This window comes from Mauremys mutica, chromosome 5, assembly GCF_020497125.1.
Source record: "Mauremys mutica isolate MM-2020 ecotype Southern chromosome 5, ASM2049712v1, whole genome shotgun sequence".
Lineage (NCBI taxonomy): Eukaryota > Metazoa > Chordata > Testudines > Geoemydidae > Mauremys > Mauremys mutica.
Window position 1 is genome coordinate 49260909 of NC_059076.1, and position 21405 is coordinate 49282313.

Consider the following 21405-nt stretch of genomic DNA (forward strand, 5'->3'; position numbering starts at 1 on the left):
AGGGAGGAGTAATTGGGACACTGCAATAAAAATTTTATGTAATGTGTATGTATATATATATACACACACACACACACACACACACACACTACATAATACACACACACACACAAAATTTGTACATGTTGCAATACATTTTTACATAAAATATAACCATTTGTCTCCTGCGCTCCCTCGTGCCAATCAATAATGTCAATCACATTCAAGCAATAATACTAGCTAGAGCTACTGTAAAATGACCAGGTTTTTCCCAGTGCTGATACAATTCTTTGTGTGTATGCACACACGTATACACCCAGACGGAATTGCATGAGCACTGAGAAAGGGTTTGTAGTTTTATACTAGCTCTAAATAGTCTTATTGCTGTAACATGATTTACGTTATTGGTTGGCACGAGGGAAGGCAGGATACAGCCAGCCTTTGATGCATACTCAGGAATGCAGCTGGGTTCAGATCAGGCATTAAAGTTGATGGTAATGATGGACTGTAATCAACATTTTATGATTACACCTAGAGTAGTTTTTGAAGCAGACAAGTTAATTATTTTTGAATATCTACAAGACAAAATATATATGGACACAAAAACACATTAACTATGGCTGGGTGATCACTTCGGTTCCAGTTTCAAACAAATAAAAAGAGACTATCATGCTTAGTTCAGGCAAAAGTTCTCAAAAGCCACTGTAAAGCACTTCAGCTTGTGCAACACTTCAAGGCAATAACAGCTCCTATTGTTACAAGTAGGCCAGTGCTCTTGTACTGTGCTGGTTGCTAGATTCTTTAGCTATGGTGATTCTGCTAGTCACACCTATGAAGCAGGAACAAAAATGTAAATCTGTTAGAAATGATCACCTTAGAAGAGCTATAAATACTTCAATAAGAAACTTCAGTTATCAAGTCATCTGACAAACGTTTGATGGTTAAAACAATTTAGTGCAAAATTTTGGCCCAGAATTAACTTGTTCAGCCAAATTAGCACTTTGTCAATAAAAGGGGGAGGGACAGGGGAGAGAAGAGATATTGTAATGGAAACCCTTAGTCATCCTCAAGTACATTAGTAGGTAATGCTATAGTTGAAAGCATAACCTCTTTATTAGATATTCAATAAATCTTTATCACTGACATTTACCACCGAAAAGAAGTTGGCCTTAGTGCACTGTTACAGTGTCCTTACTAGTCTCAAGAGTTCCAAACTGATACTTGAAACCAGCTCTTACTTGTCTTAATGTAGAGGAAGGCTGTATGGCATCCCAAAGGTGGCCAATTCAAGGGAATATTTTCAAACTGATGTTTGGGGCTTTAGCAGTGCCACTCCAGCTAATGTAAATAAAATTTCTGAAACTTGGTACCTATGCACAGACTGATAAGTCACTGGCAAAACTAAAACATAAGTAAGATCAAGTGATCTGTGGTCTTCTAGTCTTTACTCAGGTGAGAAGAATGAAGCCAGAGGCTACTCAGAGGGTAGGAAAATGAAGCAGATAAAATATGAGTAATCTACGATAAATATCATCTGCATAAGAAATGGAGAACTAGATTACTCAAAATTATAGAACTCAGACATTTAGAAAAAAACCGTCTGCTTTCATGTCTCTTCTAAAAATATCATCACATTCAATGACATCATTCATCTCTTTACCTTGTCTCCAATTGTTTTATGCTAGACTGCAATTGCTGCAAGCGTTTGTCTGATGCTTCCTCTCTCTCCCGAGCAAATACTACATCTTCTTCCTAGAAATCATAGCAATTACTCAGACATTTTTTCTGAACTCTGCTTGGGCACAAAAAATGAAATGCACGATATGGAAAAAAACAATTTTAAGTAAATTTAAGTTACATGTTTGCAACAGAACAATCACTAAAACTTTCAGTTATGCTAGAATACCTTTCTCTCCATCTGGGCTTGAAGGTCCACTAACAATTTGGTCATTTCATCAACTTTAGCAGTTGCTGTTCTCACATCTACTTTGGCTTGCCTGAATATAAAGAAACCATTCAATTAATTAGTTAGTTGAATGTGAAAAAAAACAACAACCCAGAACTTAACAGGGCTTTATAAGAACAGCCAGGAAGTCTACCATACCAGCAAAACTTCACATATAGACAGCAGCAGCAGCCATTGTCTGTTATGTGGAAGAGATTCTGAGGACACCAAACAGGAGGTACATACGCCATTGTACTGCTGAATACAGGTTTGTGGGGGACTCTGTGGCCAAAATTTTCCAAAGTGAGTTAATGATTTTGGCCTCCTCAAATTTTTGAGTACTCAACTTGACACTTTAAAGGGGTTTGTTTTTCAGAAGGTAGATGCTCAGGAATTACCTTAAAGGGGGCCTGATTTTCAGTGTTTCAAATTGGGCGTCCCAAATCATTAGCCATTTTCAAGAATTTCAGCCTATGTGCTTCAGAAGGTAGGTTTGGCTAGGATGGGGGTAGGAAGGGGAAGATAAACTGGAGCAGGGCCAGAGGATGGCACTTATGCCATTTTCCTCTGTGGAAATGAATGAAACAACTTTGCTATTACACTGACCTAGGACAGGGGAAAACACAGAGATTCCTTCTTCCTTTTCCCCCACCCAGTGTGCTGGGTTAAGTTTACACTGGTCACAGAACCGTACACACAAATAAACTACACTGAAAGAACACTAAGGTTGCAAAGTCAAGCATTCTAAAGTAAGGAAATGCCAGAATTAAAGTTGCTTGTGTCCCCCTCCCTGGCTCCTTGTCCCAGCCTCTTTGCCCAGCCAGTCCTAGATCCCACTCTACCCCCACAACTCTGCTGCTTGTCTGTCTTCCCTTCTTACTCTCTGTCTCCCAATGTCAGTTTCCTTGACCAACCAGTCTCAGCCTCCTCACCCCCTTGGTTCTCAGTCTCACAAGGCTCTTTGTCCTAACCTACTCCTTTCCCTCTTTCCAGGTCTGGTTTTTGTCCCCTCTGCATTTGAATCAGATGGCTTCCTACTGCACATTACCTGGGTGCCAGGTGGGAGACAGGCTCCCTGTTCTCAGCTCCAATGCCTAGCCCCAACCCAGAGCAGCTGAAAGCAACCATTACAGGGAAAGTCTGTTTTCTTCCCTGTGGTTTTAAGCTGGGACATGGCATATGTGTAGTCTGGTCAGCACAAGGAACTGTGAAAGACTCAAACATGCCCTGTGCTGATGGAATTTTTGGAGATTTTAGCAGCTAAAAGCTAAGAAGTATCACTGAGCATGTGCAAACTGTGATTTTTCATAGACTTATAAGTAGAACTGGCCTTCAGAAGAGGAGGTTACTTATCTGTAACTGGAGATTCTTTGAGATGTGTGGTCCCTATCTGTATTCCACTGAGGATTATGTGCATGCTCCATGCGCCCAGAGACAGAGCTTTTAAAAATAGCAGTGTCCAGTAGTCCACCCATACACCCTTGTTCTGCCTCCTGGTTTCAACCAATATGATAAAGGGCGAGGTGGACCAACCACACCCTCAGTTCCTTCTCTGCCACAAGTCAATCAGATCTTCAGCCGATGGGAAAGAAGGCATGATTGGAATACAGATAGGGACCACACATCTCAAAGAGCCGCCAGTTACGGGTAAGTAACCTCCTCTTCTTTGTTGAATGATGGTCTCTATTGTATTCCACTGAGGGTGATTGACCAGCGTACATAATCAGGAAGAGGGTGTGAGGAAGATGATGGAATGTAGGATAACCTCACCGAATGAGGCATCCATCACAGAATCTTGCGCCAGGGCATAATGGGAAGAGAAGGTGTATACTCTACTGACATGATGAGACCATGGTAAGAGGGAATCCACCTCCAGGGTGAGGATACCATCGTGCAAGTGGTCCCAGAGGCGCAGGGGATGGGGATGAAATAGCATTGTGAACTTGATAGTATAGCCATGTTGAATGACATCCAGGACCTATGTGTTCATTGTTATCGTGCTTCAGGCTGGCAGAAAGAGTGCTAGACAACCCCCCAAAGGGGGTAGGGTGCAAGAACGGTGGGTTGCAATGTGGTTGACAGCTCTTTAGATACACTCAGAAATATCGCTTACATGAAGACTGAATGTGTGGTCTCAATGACTGTACTGATGGGCCAGGCGGATGGGACTGTTGAGTCTTTTGATGCTTGTGGGGAGGCTCATAGGACTGCTGGCAGAAAAACTGAGGAGCTTGGTACCGTTGAGCAGGAGCTGGCCAACAGAATTTGCACTTGGGTGCTGGTGTATAAATGCCCAGTGACTGCAGGGTCACTCTATAGTCTGAGTGAGTGCAGAGAATCATCAGTCTTCTGGTTGAAGAGGTGGGGTTCATCAAAGGGAGGTCCTCAATCATGTTCTGTATCTTCCTCGAGAACCAGAAGAACGTAACCAGGATTCCCTCCTCATGACAATCTTCACAGTCATAGTGCATGTAGATATGTCCACGGAATCTACCACAGCCTAGAGTGTTGTCCTGGCAACCAGTCTGCCTTCCTCTAAAATAGCCTGGAAACTGTCATGGTCCTGCTGGGGAAGCTTGTCTGCAAATTCCACTAATTGGCCATAATTCAAAAAGTCATACTTTGCCAGTAATGCCAGGTAATTAGAGATGAAAAAACATAAGGCTAGCTGATGAAAAGACCTTATGACCCAAAAGGTCCAGTCTCTTACCCTTCTTGTCAGTTGGAGTGGACCATGAGTACTACTGTCTGGCCTGCTCAGTAATGGTCTAAATAATCAGGAAATTGGGTGGGGGCACTGAGAAAACAAACTCAGACCCTTCGCCAGTACATAGTACCACTTTTCTGCCCTCTGGAGTGGGCACACAAGTTGCCAGCGTATGCCAGATGGTGCGGACCAGAGAGAGAATGGCATCGATTGGCTGGTACCAATGCATACAAAATGTCCAGTAGCTGATGCTGGCTGTCCTGCACCTCCTCCAGTGGTAACCACCCACCCTTCCTGGAACTGGCAGTAGTCATGGGAGGGGAGGAGGGTAGAAAGGATTCTAGGACACTGCTGCCTCTGGAGACAAGGAGGGGAACTGCTCCAGGTCTGGTGGTACCGTTGGACTGATTGGAACCGGGAGTTGAAGGATGCACCAAAGGCCTACCTATCGAAGGCTGGAGGGGTGAGATGTGGTGGGGAGGTGGGGAACTCCTCTCAGGCAGATCGTGAAGGTTCCAAAGGTGGATACTGGTGCCAAGATCCCCAGTATGGCCAACCAGATGGATCTGGCAGTTGCTATGGTGGTCCCCATGGAGATTCTGCTCCGTCAGAATCTATTCTTACCTACATTCAAAGATGCACTGGATACTCTTGCCATTGCTAAGGGATCAGTTGACCATGTGCACCATCTCAATCTTCTAACCGTGAGAAGTCAGATCCCTGTTCTAATGGCGAAGCCACCGCCACTGAGGGAGTCATAGGGGACTGCTCAGGAACATGACCTGAAGGCAGCAAGTCTAAAGCAGGGGAGTGGAGTCTCAGCAGAGGATGCAGGGATCTCACCTCATCTAGGGCAGTTAATAAGGTCCAGGAGCTGATTTGAATCTCCCTGGTGTCCACAGCACACGTTCCACAGACAGAACCGGAGCTGGAATGGGGGCAGAAGGCTGTATCAGAACAGATGATTCACATGGTTTCAGCAGTAGTGAGGAAGAGGGGGCATGAGGTTCAGGGACTGGGACTTGCAGGTCCAACATTTTATGTGACTTCTTGTTGTGCTTGAGGGCCTTAGAACACGCCACTTCTCTGTGGCTGAAACTCAAGGACAATGCAGTGTCTTTCTTGGGTCTTGAGGAAGACTTACTGCCATGCTCATGCACATGCTTCTGAGCCTCACAGCTAGACCCTGGCACTGGATCTGTAGTGCTGGTACTGGAGGAACCGGACTGGAGCTCTGTGGTAGGAGACACACTCCTTGATTGCTCAGGACAATTTATTGGGGTGTTCCACGGCCTGGATCCGACTACAGCCTTGTGGGGACCTCGATGAGGTGCTTCCTGAGGTGGAGAGCCTGGCCTTTCCAGGCATGGACAGGGTAGGAGAGGCAGATACTGCACCTGGATGCAACGTGGGTTTCCCCCAAGCAGCACTGGTGCTCATCGCTGATTGAAAACAAGCAAGTGTAGGAAGTACAGATCTTGAACCCCAGTGTTTTCGGTATAATCCAGTAGCGGGGTGCCAGGAGGATGCAACTCTAAATGTACAAAGCTAGCCCCAAGATTATCTCTATGTGAAAGCTTAACACACACAGTATTAATGGGTGCAGTGGGAGACGACAGCAGCAATTTGCTTAACTCTAGATATAATTAACATGTAAATTATGTGAATATATGAAATAGTATCTTCTATGTAATAAAATTACACACACACACACACACACACACACACGGTATATTGTATACACTGTGCAGGATTTAACTATCAGCAGAAAACCTGCTCCGTCAGAATCTATTTTTACCTACATTCAAAGATGCACTGTAACTATTGCTAAAGACAATTATCAGTAACAGCTTTGTAATGAAGACAAGGCCAATGATAAAGTAATGAATCAAGAAGGAAGATAAGGTGTATATGGTACATTTAAAAGGGTCTCCGATTTGTACCTCAGTTGTTTGCGTAGCTGTTCTAGTTCCATATTCTGTTCTGTTACTGTTTTCAAAAATTGTTGGTTAGTCTGTAAAAGCAAGAAAGAGTTTTAACATATTCCTTGTTCTGTTGAAGGCTATTTAAATGCAAAATCTTGTTATATGGTGTCTCCTTTATCTGACACTTAGTATGTTCACTAATGAAAGCAGGCATGCAGATTCATTCATTTATTCTCTTTAATCAATTTATTGCTTATTTTATGTGGGCTTATTCATTAACACACTTACTCTTTTATCAGGTATCCTGTTAAGGTAGACTAACTACTGTGACTAGAGGTACAGAAAATACTATCTTTAAAGAATTTTAAACTCTCAATTTAAGCTCTTCTCTTAAATTATGGCTTGATTAAATTAGAAAGCCATCTATTTGCTATATAAACCAAAAATATTTTTCACTAGATAACTATTTGAAGTTATATAAAATTTTTTGGAACATCACAAAACATTATATGAACATTACTTAAGCTTCAGATGATTTCTGTTTACAGACATTTTATAATAATTTAACATAATGCAAACTATACACTAGGGTGAAAGCTTGTCACCAATTTCTCCTAAAGATCACAAATTATTGTTTACCCAACAACTACCCGAGGATGGTTCTTGGCATCCAAAAGAGAGCCACAGATCACTGGATTTTTTGGTGGACTCCAAGATCAGTTTACCCTTTCACAAGGCAGTGCTGAACAGGGTACTGCTGACTGCACAGGAAGCTTGTGCTGGTCTTACCAGCTGGCTGTGGCTGAAAAAACTTCTCTGCTGAGCAGCCAAGAGTGGTCAGCAGTATGAAAGTCAGTACAGCCGTCAGGACTGAGAATAAAGGACAACTCCCAGCTCTGACAGACTCCATCTGCGGTCTTGGTCAAGTCACAAAGGCCAACAATTTTGAAGTAATCAAACTAAAGTTTAGCTAACTTTAGAAATAGGATTGAATCTGTTTTTTGAACACTTCCATCTGTATTAAACAAACTCTGAAGTTTAGAAAAGGGAAGAACATGGATAACACAGGATCCATATTATATGTAGGACAAGTCCTATGCTCTTTTCATAAGGTAGATACAGGAGGGAGGGAGGGAGGGAAGGAAGGAAGATAACTTCACGTGTAAAGGCTTTCTGGGATGGGCTACTCACTAGATTAGTTACTGGGGAAGGGAGTAACACAACCTAGTTTATACAATAAGGTGGTCTTCAAGAGTAAAAACACCAATTAAGATAATTTATGATAGGGTCCAATTGCTTGTAAATTATATGACATTATCCAAGGACAGCATGTTATGTGTCATGTTACCAGACATGTAAGGTCTGGTGTCTTTATGTTTTCCTTTATTGGTGATTCCCTGTGATGGGACATTCACTCCACACTAATCCTGAAAGGGTTAATGAAGTTGAGAAAGGGTGAATTAGAATGATAGGCCGCACATGAGGGCATTAGGCTGGAGAAGCAACCCCTCATTAGAAGATGAAGCTCAGGTGAGCAGTTGTGGGATGGGCTAGTATAAAGCCAGGAAGCTGGTAACAAAATTGGCTACAGTGAAGAAGTCCATAGCCATTTTCTGTGCATTAGAGAACCAAGGGAAGGGCATACTCAGACAAGAGAAGGGTAGAGAAGAAAGCCTGTGAGATGGGTAGGGAGCAGCCAGGTTGGAGACTGAACAGACCTTTGCTGCATGTTGTAGGGTCTCTGGGCTGGAACCTGGAGTACTGGGTGAGCCTGGATTCCCCTGCCAGCCACTGATGCATTCGCATTGCCTGGACAGCAGGTCCACTGACCCCCTATACCCCAGAAGGGGAAACCACACAATGACCTGGCTGGAGGGCTGAGTCATGAAGAGAAAGCTGCAGTTCTCAGAGGGAGAGAGGGGCTGCAGAATGAGAGAAAGGACAATGGGAAGGAGACAGACTGCAAGGGGAGGCATCGGACCCAGAAGAGAGCTAATCCCCAGAACAGCCAGGAGTAGGTGCCACCTGTGGTAAGTACAGTACCCTGATACCCCTAAACTAACCATTTAATATTTGAAAATATGAATGCACTGTCCAGATGGAATCACTTACCAACTGTGTTTTCTCGTTGGCTAATCGAAGTTGCTCAGTCAGTTGTTGAAAGCCAGCCAACTGATCCTAAAATAGGAAATACAGAGCTTGTAATCATCATCATAAAGGGCTTGTAATTATCCTAAAGGCATTTTAAATTCAACTGAAAGTATTTTCAACAAATTAGATGTTATGTTTTATGCAGTCAACGTTACTTTAATTTTTTGTATTTTAGTTAGATTATTAGTGGGATCTAACCTGGTAAATCTTTGGGTACATCACAGATTTACTACTGAAAAAAGGGTAAAGCCTTAGAGTCAATTTCTAAGCAGTCACATAATGCCTCCCTCCTAAATGGGTACAAACCTAGCAGGATGCAAATATGCATAAACATTTGGACCACTCCCCTGACTCCAGAACACCCTCTCTACAACTCGTCACAAAGGATCTGCAGAGCAGCTTTCTCACAGGTTATGTGGGGAAAAAAAAAAATGAACAATGCTTTCTACTCCATATTCACTTTGCTGAGTTTCGATTTCCTAGCAGGTAGCTACATATATCACCCTGCTGCGATTTAGCCCACAGACCACTAATTAAACAGTGCAGTCAGAGGTATGAAGTGAACTTTTTAAAAAATAAATAAATATGAACTTATTTTTGAAGGGTGTTGAAGAACCACATGACTGATTCTTGCTCTAGCTCACTGTAGTTCTTTATATACACACACACCTACTGCAATATGCATGCCCCATCTGATTGTCAATGGACACATGAAATATAGCTTAACTGTACAATATGGATTAGAACAAAAAAAAGTGGCACCTGATAAATCTACAATTGCCTCTGACCATTCACTAATATTTAGATGATTGTTATAATACATTTGATGGCTGATAGCTAAGTAGTGATATACACCATTTTAAATTTGCCTTACTTACAGCCCTGGAATTTCTCCAGATTACAAAGATTTGCCAAAAGAAACAATACAATCAAAATTACTTTTTGCTTTTGCCTTTCTACCACATGAATCTGTGCTTCAGTCATGTGCCCCTGGTACTGCTGCTGGAGTTGATCTAGTTCCTGGGATACTGTCTGCCAGAGCTCTAGTGCTTGCTCTTTTTCCTAGGTTTAAAAACAAAAAACAGATTATATAGAAGGTTCTCTTACCAGAACATGTTTATCTTAATGTACAACATTTTAAAACAGGGGACCTTTTCCTTTATATTAAAGAAACTTAATATAACTATTGTAAATGTGACTTCCTGTTTCTCTTCTTTCACCATTATCAAGATACAGTGACTACTAGATATCTCTTACTGAATAAACGTAGGACACACACACGGCTTTTCAAAGCATCCCCTCAGCTATACTATGCTATGGCTGGTATTGGTAGGGATGTAGTTTTCATAGGGAAGTCAGAATTTTATTTCTCTAGATACTTTTATGGATCTCATCGAAGGTCTGCTGATGCAGTTTTCTCTTCCTCCCCAGTCTCCAAAAAGCAGACTCAGGATGGGGTGTGTTTGTTTAAATGGATGAATTCAGTGTCAATTCACTGTTCTACGACTGAAGCCAGAAGTCCCATTTTTGACTCTATTCACAAAATACCAACTTTAGAGAAGTGAAAAACGTTTCAAGAAAGTGTGACTTAACATGACCATGTCATTTTAAAGATCTGAACAGATTAACAGGTTCTACTATTTTTTTTTTTTCAAAAGAGTAGCTCTTTTCAGAAGTTTAAATTAGAATTGACACGTGGCTTCTACCGAGAGTTCTGAGACTGCCTGATTCAACATACCAGCCTATTTGATTCAAATAGCTAAAATAAGCTCTCAATTACATGGATCAGCACCCAGTGAAATTATAGGAGCTGCACCTATGCAACAGCAGAATTTGGTCTTTGTGTACAAGAGATAGGACATCAGCCTGTTATAGTAATAATCTTAGACTACAGAATCTAGCCTTTTCTAGCATTAGATTCTGATTTTTCTACCTTCCAAACAATGCAAAATTTGTTTATTTCACATTTACCATCTTTTTGACTAGTGTTTCTCAAAAATGATTGAGAATACATCTTGAAATATTCACCAATGGATGTAGAAAGGCTTTGCTATCTTGCCTCATCACTATTTCCTTTCTCTAGTTGGGAATTGAAAGAAAAAAAATCAATATAGTAATTAGGAATTAGTACAAAACAAACTCAGTGCAAAACTCCAAACTCTTTCAGACCGGTAATCAAAAGTATCAGTGTAGGTAGGTTACCAAAACAAAAATAAAAAATCAGTAGAGTACTTTTTCATATTTCTAATCCAAAAAATATGGTTCTGAAGAGGGATTCCTTACCAACTGATGGAGATGTTTTCCCCAATGTGCCAGGGAATTAGCCAAAGAAATAAAGTAGCAGCTGTGTTTTAAAATCACTCACTTGATTGGCTAGTTGTAACTGATCTTGAAGGTTTCTTACTATTTCTTCATCTGCAAACACATCACTCCCCAAGAGAGTGCCAGAAGGAAGGGCCTCCAGCTGCTTTTCAACAGCCTCTTTCAATTCCTCGTGCAGTCTGTGACACAAATACAGTAAACCATTGCTTTTTCAACAATATTTTCTAAACATTTGGAGTAGCTTAAGTACAACTAATGTAAAATTGATTGATTAAAACTAAATCTTTAAAACAAGTTATCAATTACATTTAGAAGGTGCACTGAAAATAGTTTGAATTACTGTTTAGTCTTAATTTTTATAATACACAGATAATTTAAAATGCATGAATTTCACTATAAATTACGTTAGAAATCGTAAAACGGTTTAATCTTCTCAAAGAGGTAACAGATTCATACAAGACCCTTGCTTTCCCCTCCAGAAGAAACTCATTAAACACTAAAGGCTTGTCTACATGGTGCATTAGTCCATGCTGGAGGAGTATAAATTTTTAGTCGTGACTAACTAGCCCATGTGCACCCTGATTGTGTGCACTAAAATTTCCCTAATACGTATTGACAATGTTTGAAATGGGCCTACATTAATTTGCCCTAGGGAATTCTTAGTGAGCAACAGCAAGTCCACACAGGCCAGTCGGTGAATGACATGCGAGTGTAGACTAAATCTTACGCCTCTCTGGTGCAAACTAAAGACCCATCTACAGAAGTCCTAAGGTTATTTCATCCAGAAGTTCAGCTATTAAAAATAAAGTCTATAGCTTTGCAAGCATTTTTGTTGTGCATATACGCCAGCTTTTATAAATTTTTACCTGTCATTGAGACTAATATTGTAGAAGAACAGTGGTATGAATCTAATCTGAGTCTCCATTTTAATCCCCTTCCTCATGAATACTAGCACATATTTGCTGCCTCTTATCCATCCTCCTCCATGGAAGTGCATGCATGTAGAGTCACTTACTCTTAAATCAGCCAAAGACTGGGGGGGCGGGGAAAACAAGAACTAAATTAAACTCAAAGTTTCAGGTGCTTTTCTAGGAGTTTTACAATTTATGCTTTGATTATTTATAACTAAAACATCAGGGGAAAAAATCAGGCTTTCATATCTTCAGTAAACATAATTTTTGCAGTAGTTGTACATTTAGTCAAGAGATCAGAATTGCTCTCTGTGAAAGCAGGACGGATGTGCTTTTAAATCCTAGCATATGCTTAAAAAATATAAATTGTTATCCAATGGAGAAGAGTGGAGCTCTGCAAGGCTAGAAGTAGATCTTTGAGCTTGCCATTGAAATGAACATGATTTCTAATCTCCAAAGATTACTGAGTGACTGTGCAAGGTACCAGAGTGACTGCAGTTGAGACCACTAGCAACTTTATTTTAAAACTAAAGTTTGGAAGTTATAGAATGACTAAAATCATAGATCAATTTTATGTGAAATTGATCAAACTTCTAAAATTACAACATTTTGACTTTTGCTTTTTTCCAAAAGCTAAGGCAGTGTTTGGAGCATTATCTTGTGGTGCTTTTCCTACTAGATAATCTCCCTCACGTAAATTGTCCCACTCTGTCTGAGTGGCAGTCCTTGTAACTGCCAAGAAGAATTGAGGTATTAGCCCCCTCACTACATTATGAAGCACATCACAAGCATTTAAAAATAAAATAAATCCTCCTTCCCTGCTTGCCTGTGAGAAATGGATTAATTAGTTGGTGTATTAGTGTAAGTGTGACTATGTTTGAGAGATGAGACCTAGTGATGCAGAGAAATTGGAGGATGGGCCAAAAGAAATCTGATGAAGTTCAGCAAGGACAAGTGCAGAGTCCTACACTTAGGAAGGCTGGGAACCAACTGGCTAAGCAGCAGTTCTGCCAAAAAGGACCTGGGGATTACAGAGGATGAGAAGCTGGATCTCAGTCAACAGTGTGCCCTCATTGCCAAGAAGGCCAACAGCATATTGGGCTGTATGAGTAGGAGCATTACCAGCAGATCGAGGGAAGTGATTATTCCCCTCTATTCGGCACTGGTGAGGCCACATCTGGAGTACTGCATCCAGTTTTGGTCCCCCCACTACATAAGGGATGTGGACAAATTGGAGAGAGTCCAGCGGAGGGCAATGATAATGATTAGGGGGCTACGGCACATGACTTATGAAGAGAGGCTCAGGGAACTGGGGTTATTTAGTCTGCAGAAGAAGAGTGAGGGGGGATTTGATGGCAGCTTTCAACTACCTGAAGGGGGGTTCCATAGAGGATGGAGGTAGGCTGTTCTCAGTGGTGGCAGATGACAGAACAAGAAGCAATGGTCTCGAGTTGCAGTGGGGGAGGTCTAGGTTGGATATTAGGAAACACTATTTCACTAGGAGGGTGGTGAAGCACTGGAACGGGTTACCTAGGGAGGTGGTAGAATCTCCATCCTTAGTGGCTTTTAAGGCCCAGGTTGATAAAGCCCTGGCTGGGATGATTTAGTTGGTGTTGGTCCTGCTTTGAGCAGGGAATTGGACTAGATGATCTCCTGAGGTCTCTTCCAACCCTGATAATCTATGATTTTAAGACCTTAATGAGGAAAAGCCAACTCTCAGAGAGAGACTCATTTAGGCCACACCTATACTTGGAGCTAGCACTGTGATTCCCATCTTGAACAGACATACTCAAGCTAGCGCTCATCAAGCTAGCACGGTGAAAATATAAGCATAGCTGCAGTAGCACAGCCAGCAGCAGCAGGGGCCGGCCACCCTCAGTACAAAATTGCCTGCACTGTGTGGGAACTACACACTTCAATTCTAGTTCCACCTCACATCTAATTTGTTGTAAGGCCTTAGGTAAGTAATTTCCAACACAGATGCTCCATCCATAAAATGGGGATGATAAAGCCTGCCTCAAAGGAGTATTGTGAGAACTAGTTGTTTGTACAAACTGCTTGAAAACATCTGGCCTGATGCTGTACCTGCCTGCTTTGAAGAGAACTGAAGTTGCACAAGGCATTCACAAACCCTGCTTTGCCTGATGGCCTTAGCCACCAAAGCCCCAAAAGTGGCTAACATTGGCTAGGTAGATAAGGATAGGAAAGGTACCATGTCTGGGGATGCAGTGATTTGCCAGGCTGCCGTGGATCACTGATTGTGATGTAAGGCTGTCCTCCATTGATGGAACAGTTCGGGGAGGACAATGATTGACAGTATCTGCCCCCACCAGAAAATGAATGCCATGTAGTGTGCAGCAGCTGGTGCAGAAGGATACAAATGTGCACCCCCATCTGCATCTATGGAGAGGGAGGTAAATCAAGCATGCAGAAAGTAATAATGGAGCCATGGTAATATGGGCAGCAGAAGCCTGGGCTAGCTGCCCCATGTACATACCCACAGGGTCTGGGCAGATTTGTACTTGGGACAGCTAGCCCATTCTAGGCCTCCCTGTGCTACAATACTTTTTTTGCACACTACCATGTCTACTGGAGTTGGTAAATCAACTAATGAAATATGTAAGTGCTACATAAACTCCTGACCAACTGTATAGTAAAAAATAGATACCACAGACCTTATTCATGTCTATTACGATTATTAGCATTATTAAGAGCAGCAGGATTCGGCCTCAGATTTGTAATCCCCATTTCATCCCAGAGACACTGGAATGATAGACATCCAACTGCATACGTATAAAATTTATCTTAAGTGTCTGTCAAAATCAATTAACAGGCCTTAAAGTTTATCCAAATCTGTTTGCTGCAAGACTGAGTCTATCCAAATACACAGGTGCCCTGAATCAGACCCCTTCAATCTCTTAGTTTGGGAATCCCTCATTGTTTGGGTCTAAAGACCCCAAATTACAGCTGGTTGTACTCTGGGCCTCCAATTAATGCTGCTCCCCACCCCAAATCAACTAGTGCTGGGCTACCCCCATTGAGGCAGTTAATAATTTAGCACTTCTGAATAGATTTTTTTTCAAGCCCTGTTAAAGAATCCTAATATTTGAATATTTCTGCAAATGCTTTAAAATTAACCGAAAGTTTTAGAAGCCTATTCTCTTCTGTTTGAAAAGCATTTTGATAATGAGAAGTGCTAAATGATTTAATACATTAGCATAATTCCCATTGTCATTAATGGCAGTTGTCTGCCTATACAGAGAGGGAAAAACTTCATGAAATAGTAGTATAAATACTTTATAAAAATAGATTTCAGTTACACAGTATCTTTATTGTACTGCTCACTTACAAAGGGTAGGTTTCCAAAGTTACTCTGATAATCATAAGTAACCCTGCTCCTCTCTTTTGAAGAATTAAGACATACAGGGACACAGTCAACTCAAATCCCACTTATATTTCACTTGTATTTACTGTTACAAGCAGTGCCCAAGATTAGTATAACAAAAGTCACAGAAAAAGATCTACATATGCACAAGATTAAAAATCCTGAAAATTTACAGTTAAACTGTTTCCCCTGCATACTTTAGTCTACTCCTCTTCTATATGTGGGCCTCTCACACAGCAATAGGAGAGAGAAACATACTTAAGTCTTTTTTTTAAACCACAAAAATGGGCAAGGAGTCCCAGCTCTAGCTGCAGTATCTGAAAATACTTAGAGTTAAAAGGCAAGTTAACTTATGTATGCATATACATCAAATATAACCACTTAGCAAAACATTACTACTTCACATAGTAAATACAGTTTTACACCAAAATCAGCAGAAATGTCATAGTGACTGCTACATGCTAAGTCAAGCAGGGGCTTGTGTAAATAGTTTAATTATTCATTTGTTTCAATTTGCACTGGCCCTCTCCTGCCCCCCTGAGCCACCTCTTGGATTTCCTTGTCTCTTTGCTCTCTCAGAGTTCCTTCATAGCTGATAAAAATGTCACCATTTAAAGTGATACTGTATACTGAAGGCCAGATATTCTGTTGACTATCAGATATTAAAATATAACGATTTGCACATAATATGCATACCTGGGAAAACAAATGTAAATTCTACAACTGAAGTGGAGAAAATCTAATAATTGGAGATATACCAATCTCCTAGAACTGGAAGGGACCTTGAAAGGTCATTGAGTCCAGCCCCCTGCCTTCACTAGCAGGAACAATTTTTGCCCCAGATCCCTAAGTGGCCCCCTCAAGGATTGAACTCACAACCCTGGGTTTAGCAGGCCAATGCTCAAACCACTGAGCTATCCCTCCCCATGTCATGTAATAAACTACATGCTTGATTCTCTCTCACCCTGCACACCTGTCACACTGAAAACAGCTTATATTTATGCAATAAGACATCATGTGAACTAAACTGAATTATTTTACAGCACAGCAATGGTCACTGAGAGAGCGTATACCACAGTGATTTTCTTAGATTACCACGAACAGTTTCTGCTGGTCTATCATCTCTGATTTTCAGTCTTATTGGTTTATTAGCAATTACCAGCTATCAGAAGATACTTACACACTAACATAAGAATGCTGGAAGTTGAATACATCGGGGTATGTTATGTCCTCCAAGAGAAATGAACTGAACATGTATTTTTATGTAAAGCATATCACTCTTGAAAAGTACATCCTACATTTATTGTAATTACAAAGGTATTAATAAAATGGACATGACAGGGTCCAGTTAGGATGCCAGCTAAGCATTTTTCTCAACACCAATATTTCTCTTAATATGAGCACTGAATTTATTAATTTTCTGATTTAAGCATCTCGGTTGAATTTGTCACCCACTTAAATTTTGTTAATGTGGCTGACTGACTAATCAAGAAAGGCTTTAATAGAGCTAAGTGAACTCATACTGTATTTCAACCTCCTAGCAGCAAAAGATAGGTTTGGTAACAGAGCTGGGGGCAGGGAAGGCACCATATACAGTGAGACTGAAGGTTCAACCTGGACCTGGTCATGACCCAGAATCTGTGCCCATGGTAGATTTCCCCCTCATTCACCTGATGAGACACCACAAGAATGTGGGTGATGATAGAGGTACTAGCAGATAGATTTGTGGCCTGAATTAACCTAGTGTTGGAGCAAGAAGTCAAAACTAAGAGGATAAATAGTGAAAATTAAGGTACATAATGCTGTGTATAGCTCTTACTTTCATGAGTAGGCTCACTGACTTTAATGGATAGCAAATACTACATTTATATTTGCAAGACTGCACCTGTAATCTGTATTTTTGGGAACATTAATAGTGTAAAAATTAGTGTCAAAAGGTGTGTGGAGGGGTGAGAAGATGGGAACAAATGTAGAACCCCAGAAGCCAGCATACATTGGAAACAGAGATCCAGGAAGAGACAACCTGCTATTAAGAGAAGCAGGAGAAAGACCAGCAATTCTCGAGTCTATTCTCCTTAATTACAAACATCACAAGTCCTTTAACATATGCATATTTAAAAAATGTACAGTTGAAAATACACACCTTGCACAATACACAAAAGAAATGTATACACTGACTTCTAAACAATCAAAATTTGTATTATTCCTTGTTATGTATATACATAGCCCAAATTTCCAAACCTGGGTGCCTCAACACATATTTTAACACTTAAGAAGTTAAGTTTAAAACACGCAAGTATGAAAATTTTGGCCACAGTACACAGATTGAGAGGTTTATCTTCAGGTCCCTAGGAATACTTTTAATTTTTAGAAATGTAACATTTTTAGTAATGTTAGTCAATCAAATAATTTACCTTTCATTTTCCTTGGTGACTTGTTCAAGTTTTAGTCTCATCTCACCCATCTGTGTCTGAGAACGTAAAATTTGACAGTGAAATTTTACATTTAAATCACAGGGCCTTTAAGCAGTAAAAATGACACACTGAAATACCATTCCTTTAACTTTCAAAAAAATAATTTTTATTTATGACCAGCTATGTTTAAAGATGGACAATTGTATTAAAGTGATTTTTGTTTTTGCAAGAGAATTAATGGGTTGATTATACAAGTTTTATAATGCAATAAAAATCTTGCATAAACATTACACAAACATTTTATAGTGTTACAAGTGAACAGTTACAACAGTAGCCAAGTCATCACTAAATTTGGTTTTTTAGAGTTTAATGTTGGTGTTCCTGTGTAATGAACTCAGTTGAAGAACACAAACTAATATTTCACAAAATAGGATTCTTGCCACTCCTACCTGCTGCCACATTAGGAATATGTCAACGGGTATATTTAGTCTCTCAATGCTATTTCCAAGAGCATAGACAACATATTGGGCAGGTTTGGCATATTCAATTTCTTTTCATAAAAGATCCACTTCTCCCTTCAAAAAGGGGAGTATCCTAATAAAACTTTAAAAGGTAGTTTCCTTCGCCAGAAAATAGTGCTGTAAGCTATTAGTACTAGAGGACTGAAATATTACTACTGATGGCAGCCACAGTGCTCTAAAATTAATGTAATTCTAGAAGGTTGTAATTTGGGCACACCATGTACAAAGCTATAAACTAGTTTCTGGTCTACTTTGTCTTCAGATTATAAGAACATTGGTGTTTAATTTTGAAGCAAACACTTCATTTTCAAGTTTTACAGTCCCATCTTGTATTAACTTAGTTCCTCTTAATACTGGTACTTAAAATTTTATTTCCTAATTTTTAAATGAATATATAGAGATGAAAACTTTACATTCAATTGCACGTTTTTTCTTTTAATAAATACAATCAAACCTTTCCCGTGGTATGATTCATACCCGATAGTACTGCAGCTGTTCACTCATTTCCTCCAAATGTTTATCATACTCAGCAATTAGAGGGGACAGTAAGCTAAAAGTGAAAGAAATGCATAAGATACATAATTATAGTTGTTGCAGTGTTCTGGTAGTTACCAGGTTTTACAGAAATGCCCATATCAAACTATTATTCAACCTGAGCCAAACATATTAAAATAAAAATGTTTTTCTCTACTTCCTGATGGAACTATAATATTAGTCAAAGGAACAACCTTTGGTTATTTTTAAAGTATGCACATCAACTTAAAGAAAAGTCATTCAAAGTTCAAGTGCATTTGCAAAACTGAGTTTTCGGATATCAGAATTAAGCTACTTTAACTGCAAAAGTGATGTTAAGGCAACATTATATAGTGAAACACTAGAAAAGGGAAATATTAAGATTTAACAGACCATAAACTGTACTTCTGTATGTGCAAGAAAAAAAGCAGGAATATCAACTATAAGAGGGTGTAAAATAATGCACCTTAATTCACACACTTTATTTTTCTTCCTAATAGTTTTTTCCTACTACAGTTCTTTTGCTTACTGACAAATTTGCAACCACAAGCAATTTGCACTAATGTTTAAAAATCACTGCTCAGTTTGCCCCACTGTCTATATGAAGTCATATATACAGAGAGAGAGAGAGAGAGAGAGAGAGAGAGATCCTTCTATAAACTGCCTATTGGAGGTTGTGGAATCTCCATCATTGGAGATTTTTAAGAGCAGGTTAATCACGTCAGGCATGGTCTAGATAATACGTAATTCTGCCTTGAGTTCAGGGGACTGGACTAGAAGACCTCTCAAGGTGCCTTCCGGTCCTACGATTCTAATTGATACTAATTCTCCTAAATAAACTATTTTACTTTTTCTTCTATTCAGATAAAGCAGTGCCTAGAGACCCCAACAGAGACTGAAGCCATCTGGTGCTATTCACTGTACAAATACCTGCCTCAAACTTTATAAACTAAACAGACAACCCATCCTTATCTCCGTATTACAGACAGGAAAAGAGACATGAATTATTAAGCAATTTGCCCAAAGTGACAAAGGATGTCAGTGGAAGAGATAGATAGTGAACTTGTAACTCCCAAGTTCCAGTCAACTTCCTTAAACATAAGATCAAACTTTGTGAACAGGCTGGAGTTTTTACACATACTTTTGTTAACCTGAAACTCAGAGTACATAGGCCAGCAACAATTCTGGTTTCGGCAGCAAGATCCTAAGGGGTGAAAAGATCCATCACCTGGGGTTAGATAGAAGTTGGTATGCCTCCCACCTCCCTTGTGTGGTGTAGTGGACAAAAGAGAGAGAGTATTTTTCCAAAACAACAACAAAAAATTTAAGAGCAGTAACAATGGGAAGAGGGAAAAATCATGAACTATGACCAAGTAACAAGTGAGTTGTGGTTTAATGGAGGTGAGCATAAAACTTGGGCTCCAACTGACCTGAACCTTGGCAACAACTGAACAAAAGAATACCTCAAGATACTTCACTGTCTCTAGGTCAGTGGTTTTCAAACTGTGGGTCATGACCCAGTACTGGGTCACGGCGGCTCTGGTCAGTAGCGCCGAACAGGCCATTAAAAGTCCTGTCGATGGTGCTGCCCAGGTAAGGCAGGCTAGTCCCTACCTGTTCTGATGCTGCACCTCGGAAGCGGACAGCACCAGGTCCAGCTCCTAGAACCGGGGGGGGGGAGCATGGGGCGCTGAGCACTGCCCTGGCCCTGAGCACCAGTTCCACACTCCCATTGGCCAGAAACTGTGGGCAAGAGCCACACAGAGCTGCTTGTGCGCGCCTCCGCCTAGGAGCCGGATATGCTGCTGGCTGCTTCCAGGGCGCAGTGCGGTCAGCGGTGCCAGGACAGGCAGGAAGCCTGCCTTAGCACTCCCACTGTGTTGCTGGCCAGAAGCTGCCTGAGGTAAGCCTGCACCCCAATCCCCAGCCCTGAGTCCCCCCCAACCCAGAGCCCCCTCACTCGAAACCCCTCATCCCCATCCCAGAGCCCAAGGCCTGCACCCCAACCCCCTACCCCAGCCTTGAGCCCCTCCCACACCCCAAACCCTTCATCCCCAGCTCATCTGGGTCATGGGCATCAACAATTTTCTTCAACTGGGTCGCCAGAAAAAATGTTTGAAAACACTGCTCTAGGTTCTCTCAACTGGCAGGAAAGAGGTTAAGATACATTTATCGTCACAGATATCCACGGGCTTCCAGGATCTGGAAGCTAAAATAGTGGGACCCAAAAGTGAGAGTCCTCAGGATCCTGGCGACTGGTCCCAAAGGTAAGATGTTGGAACTCAGGAACACCATGATGTTTAAGGTAAGTGACTAGATGTTAACAGTCTTTAATTTCTTTACAGCTGCTGGTGATCTTGATCCAATTGCCTTGATCCAACGCTGCGCAAAAAGACTGCACCTTGACTGTCTCTATAAATGGACATCCCCTGAGCAACAGGTGCTCAGACTAATTTAATTTCTAAAGACATCTCAGAACTTTGGCATGTGCAAGTAGCTCTACAGGAGCCAGTTGGAACTAATTCCAAATGTCTGTTGGCTTCTTTCCTGCCAAAGTTTTGTAAAGAAGCTTCCCCAATATGGAGTCTGAGTTATCCTTTGCCTGAACTCAGTTTTGAAAAATGGGGTAACC

The 21405-nt window shown here is 40.9% G+C and overlaps 1 protein-coding gene across 8 annotated transcripts in view; it reads right to left on the reverse strand.

Moving 5' to 3' along the window:
* SCLT1 (sodium channel and clathrin linker 1) overlaps positions 1 to 21405 on the reverse strand; it is a 131860-nt gene that overhangs the window by 100641 nt on the left and 9814 nt on the right. For all 8 annotated transcript variants that reach the window (XM_045018085.1, XM_045018084.1, XM_045018083.1 and 5 more), the window contains exons 5-12: positions 18738 to 18810; positions 17740 to 17795; positions 11073 to 11208; positions 9647 to 9769; positions 8669 to 8734; positions 6575 to 6645; positions 1886 to 1976; positions 1640 to 1731 (exon numbers count right to left, since the gene is read on the reverse strand). In XM_045018085.1, coding sequence (XP_044874020.1) covers positions 1640 to 1731; positions 1886 to 1976; positions 6575 to 6645; positions 8669 to 8734; positions 9647 to 9769; positions 11073 to 11208; positions 17740 to 17795; positions 18738 to 18810 — 708 coding nt within the window. The remainder of the gene's footprint in view (positions 1 to 1639; positions 1732 to 1885; positions 1977 to 6574; positions 6646 to 8668; positions 8735 to 9646; positions 9770 to 11072; positions 11209 to 17739; positions 17796 to 18737; positions 18811 to 21405) is intronic.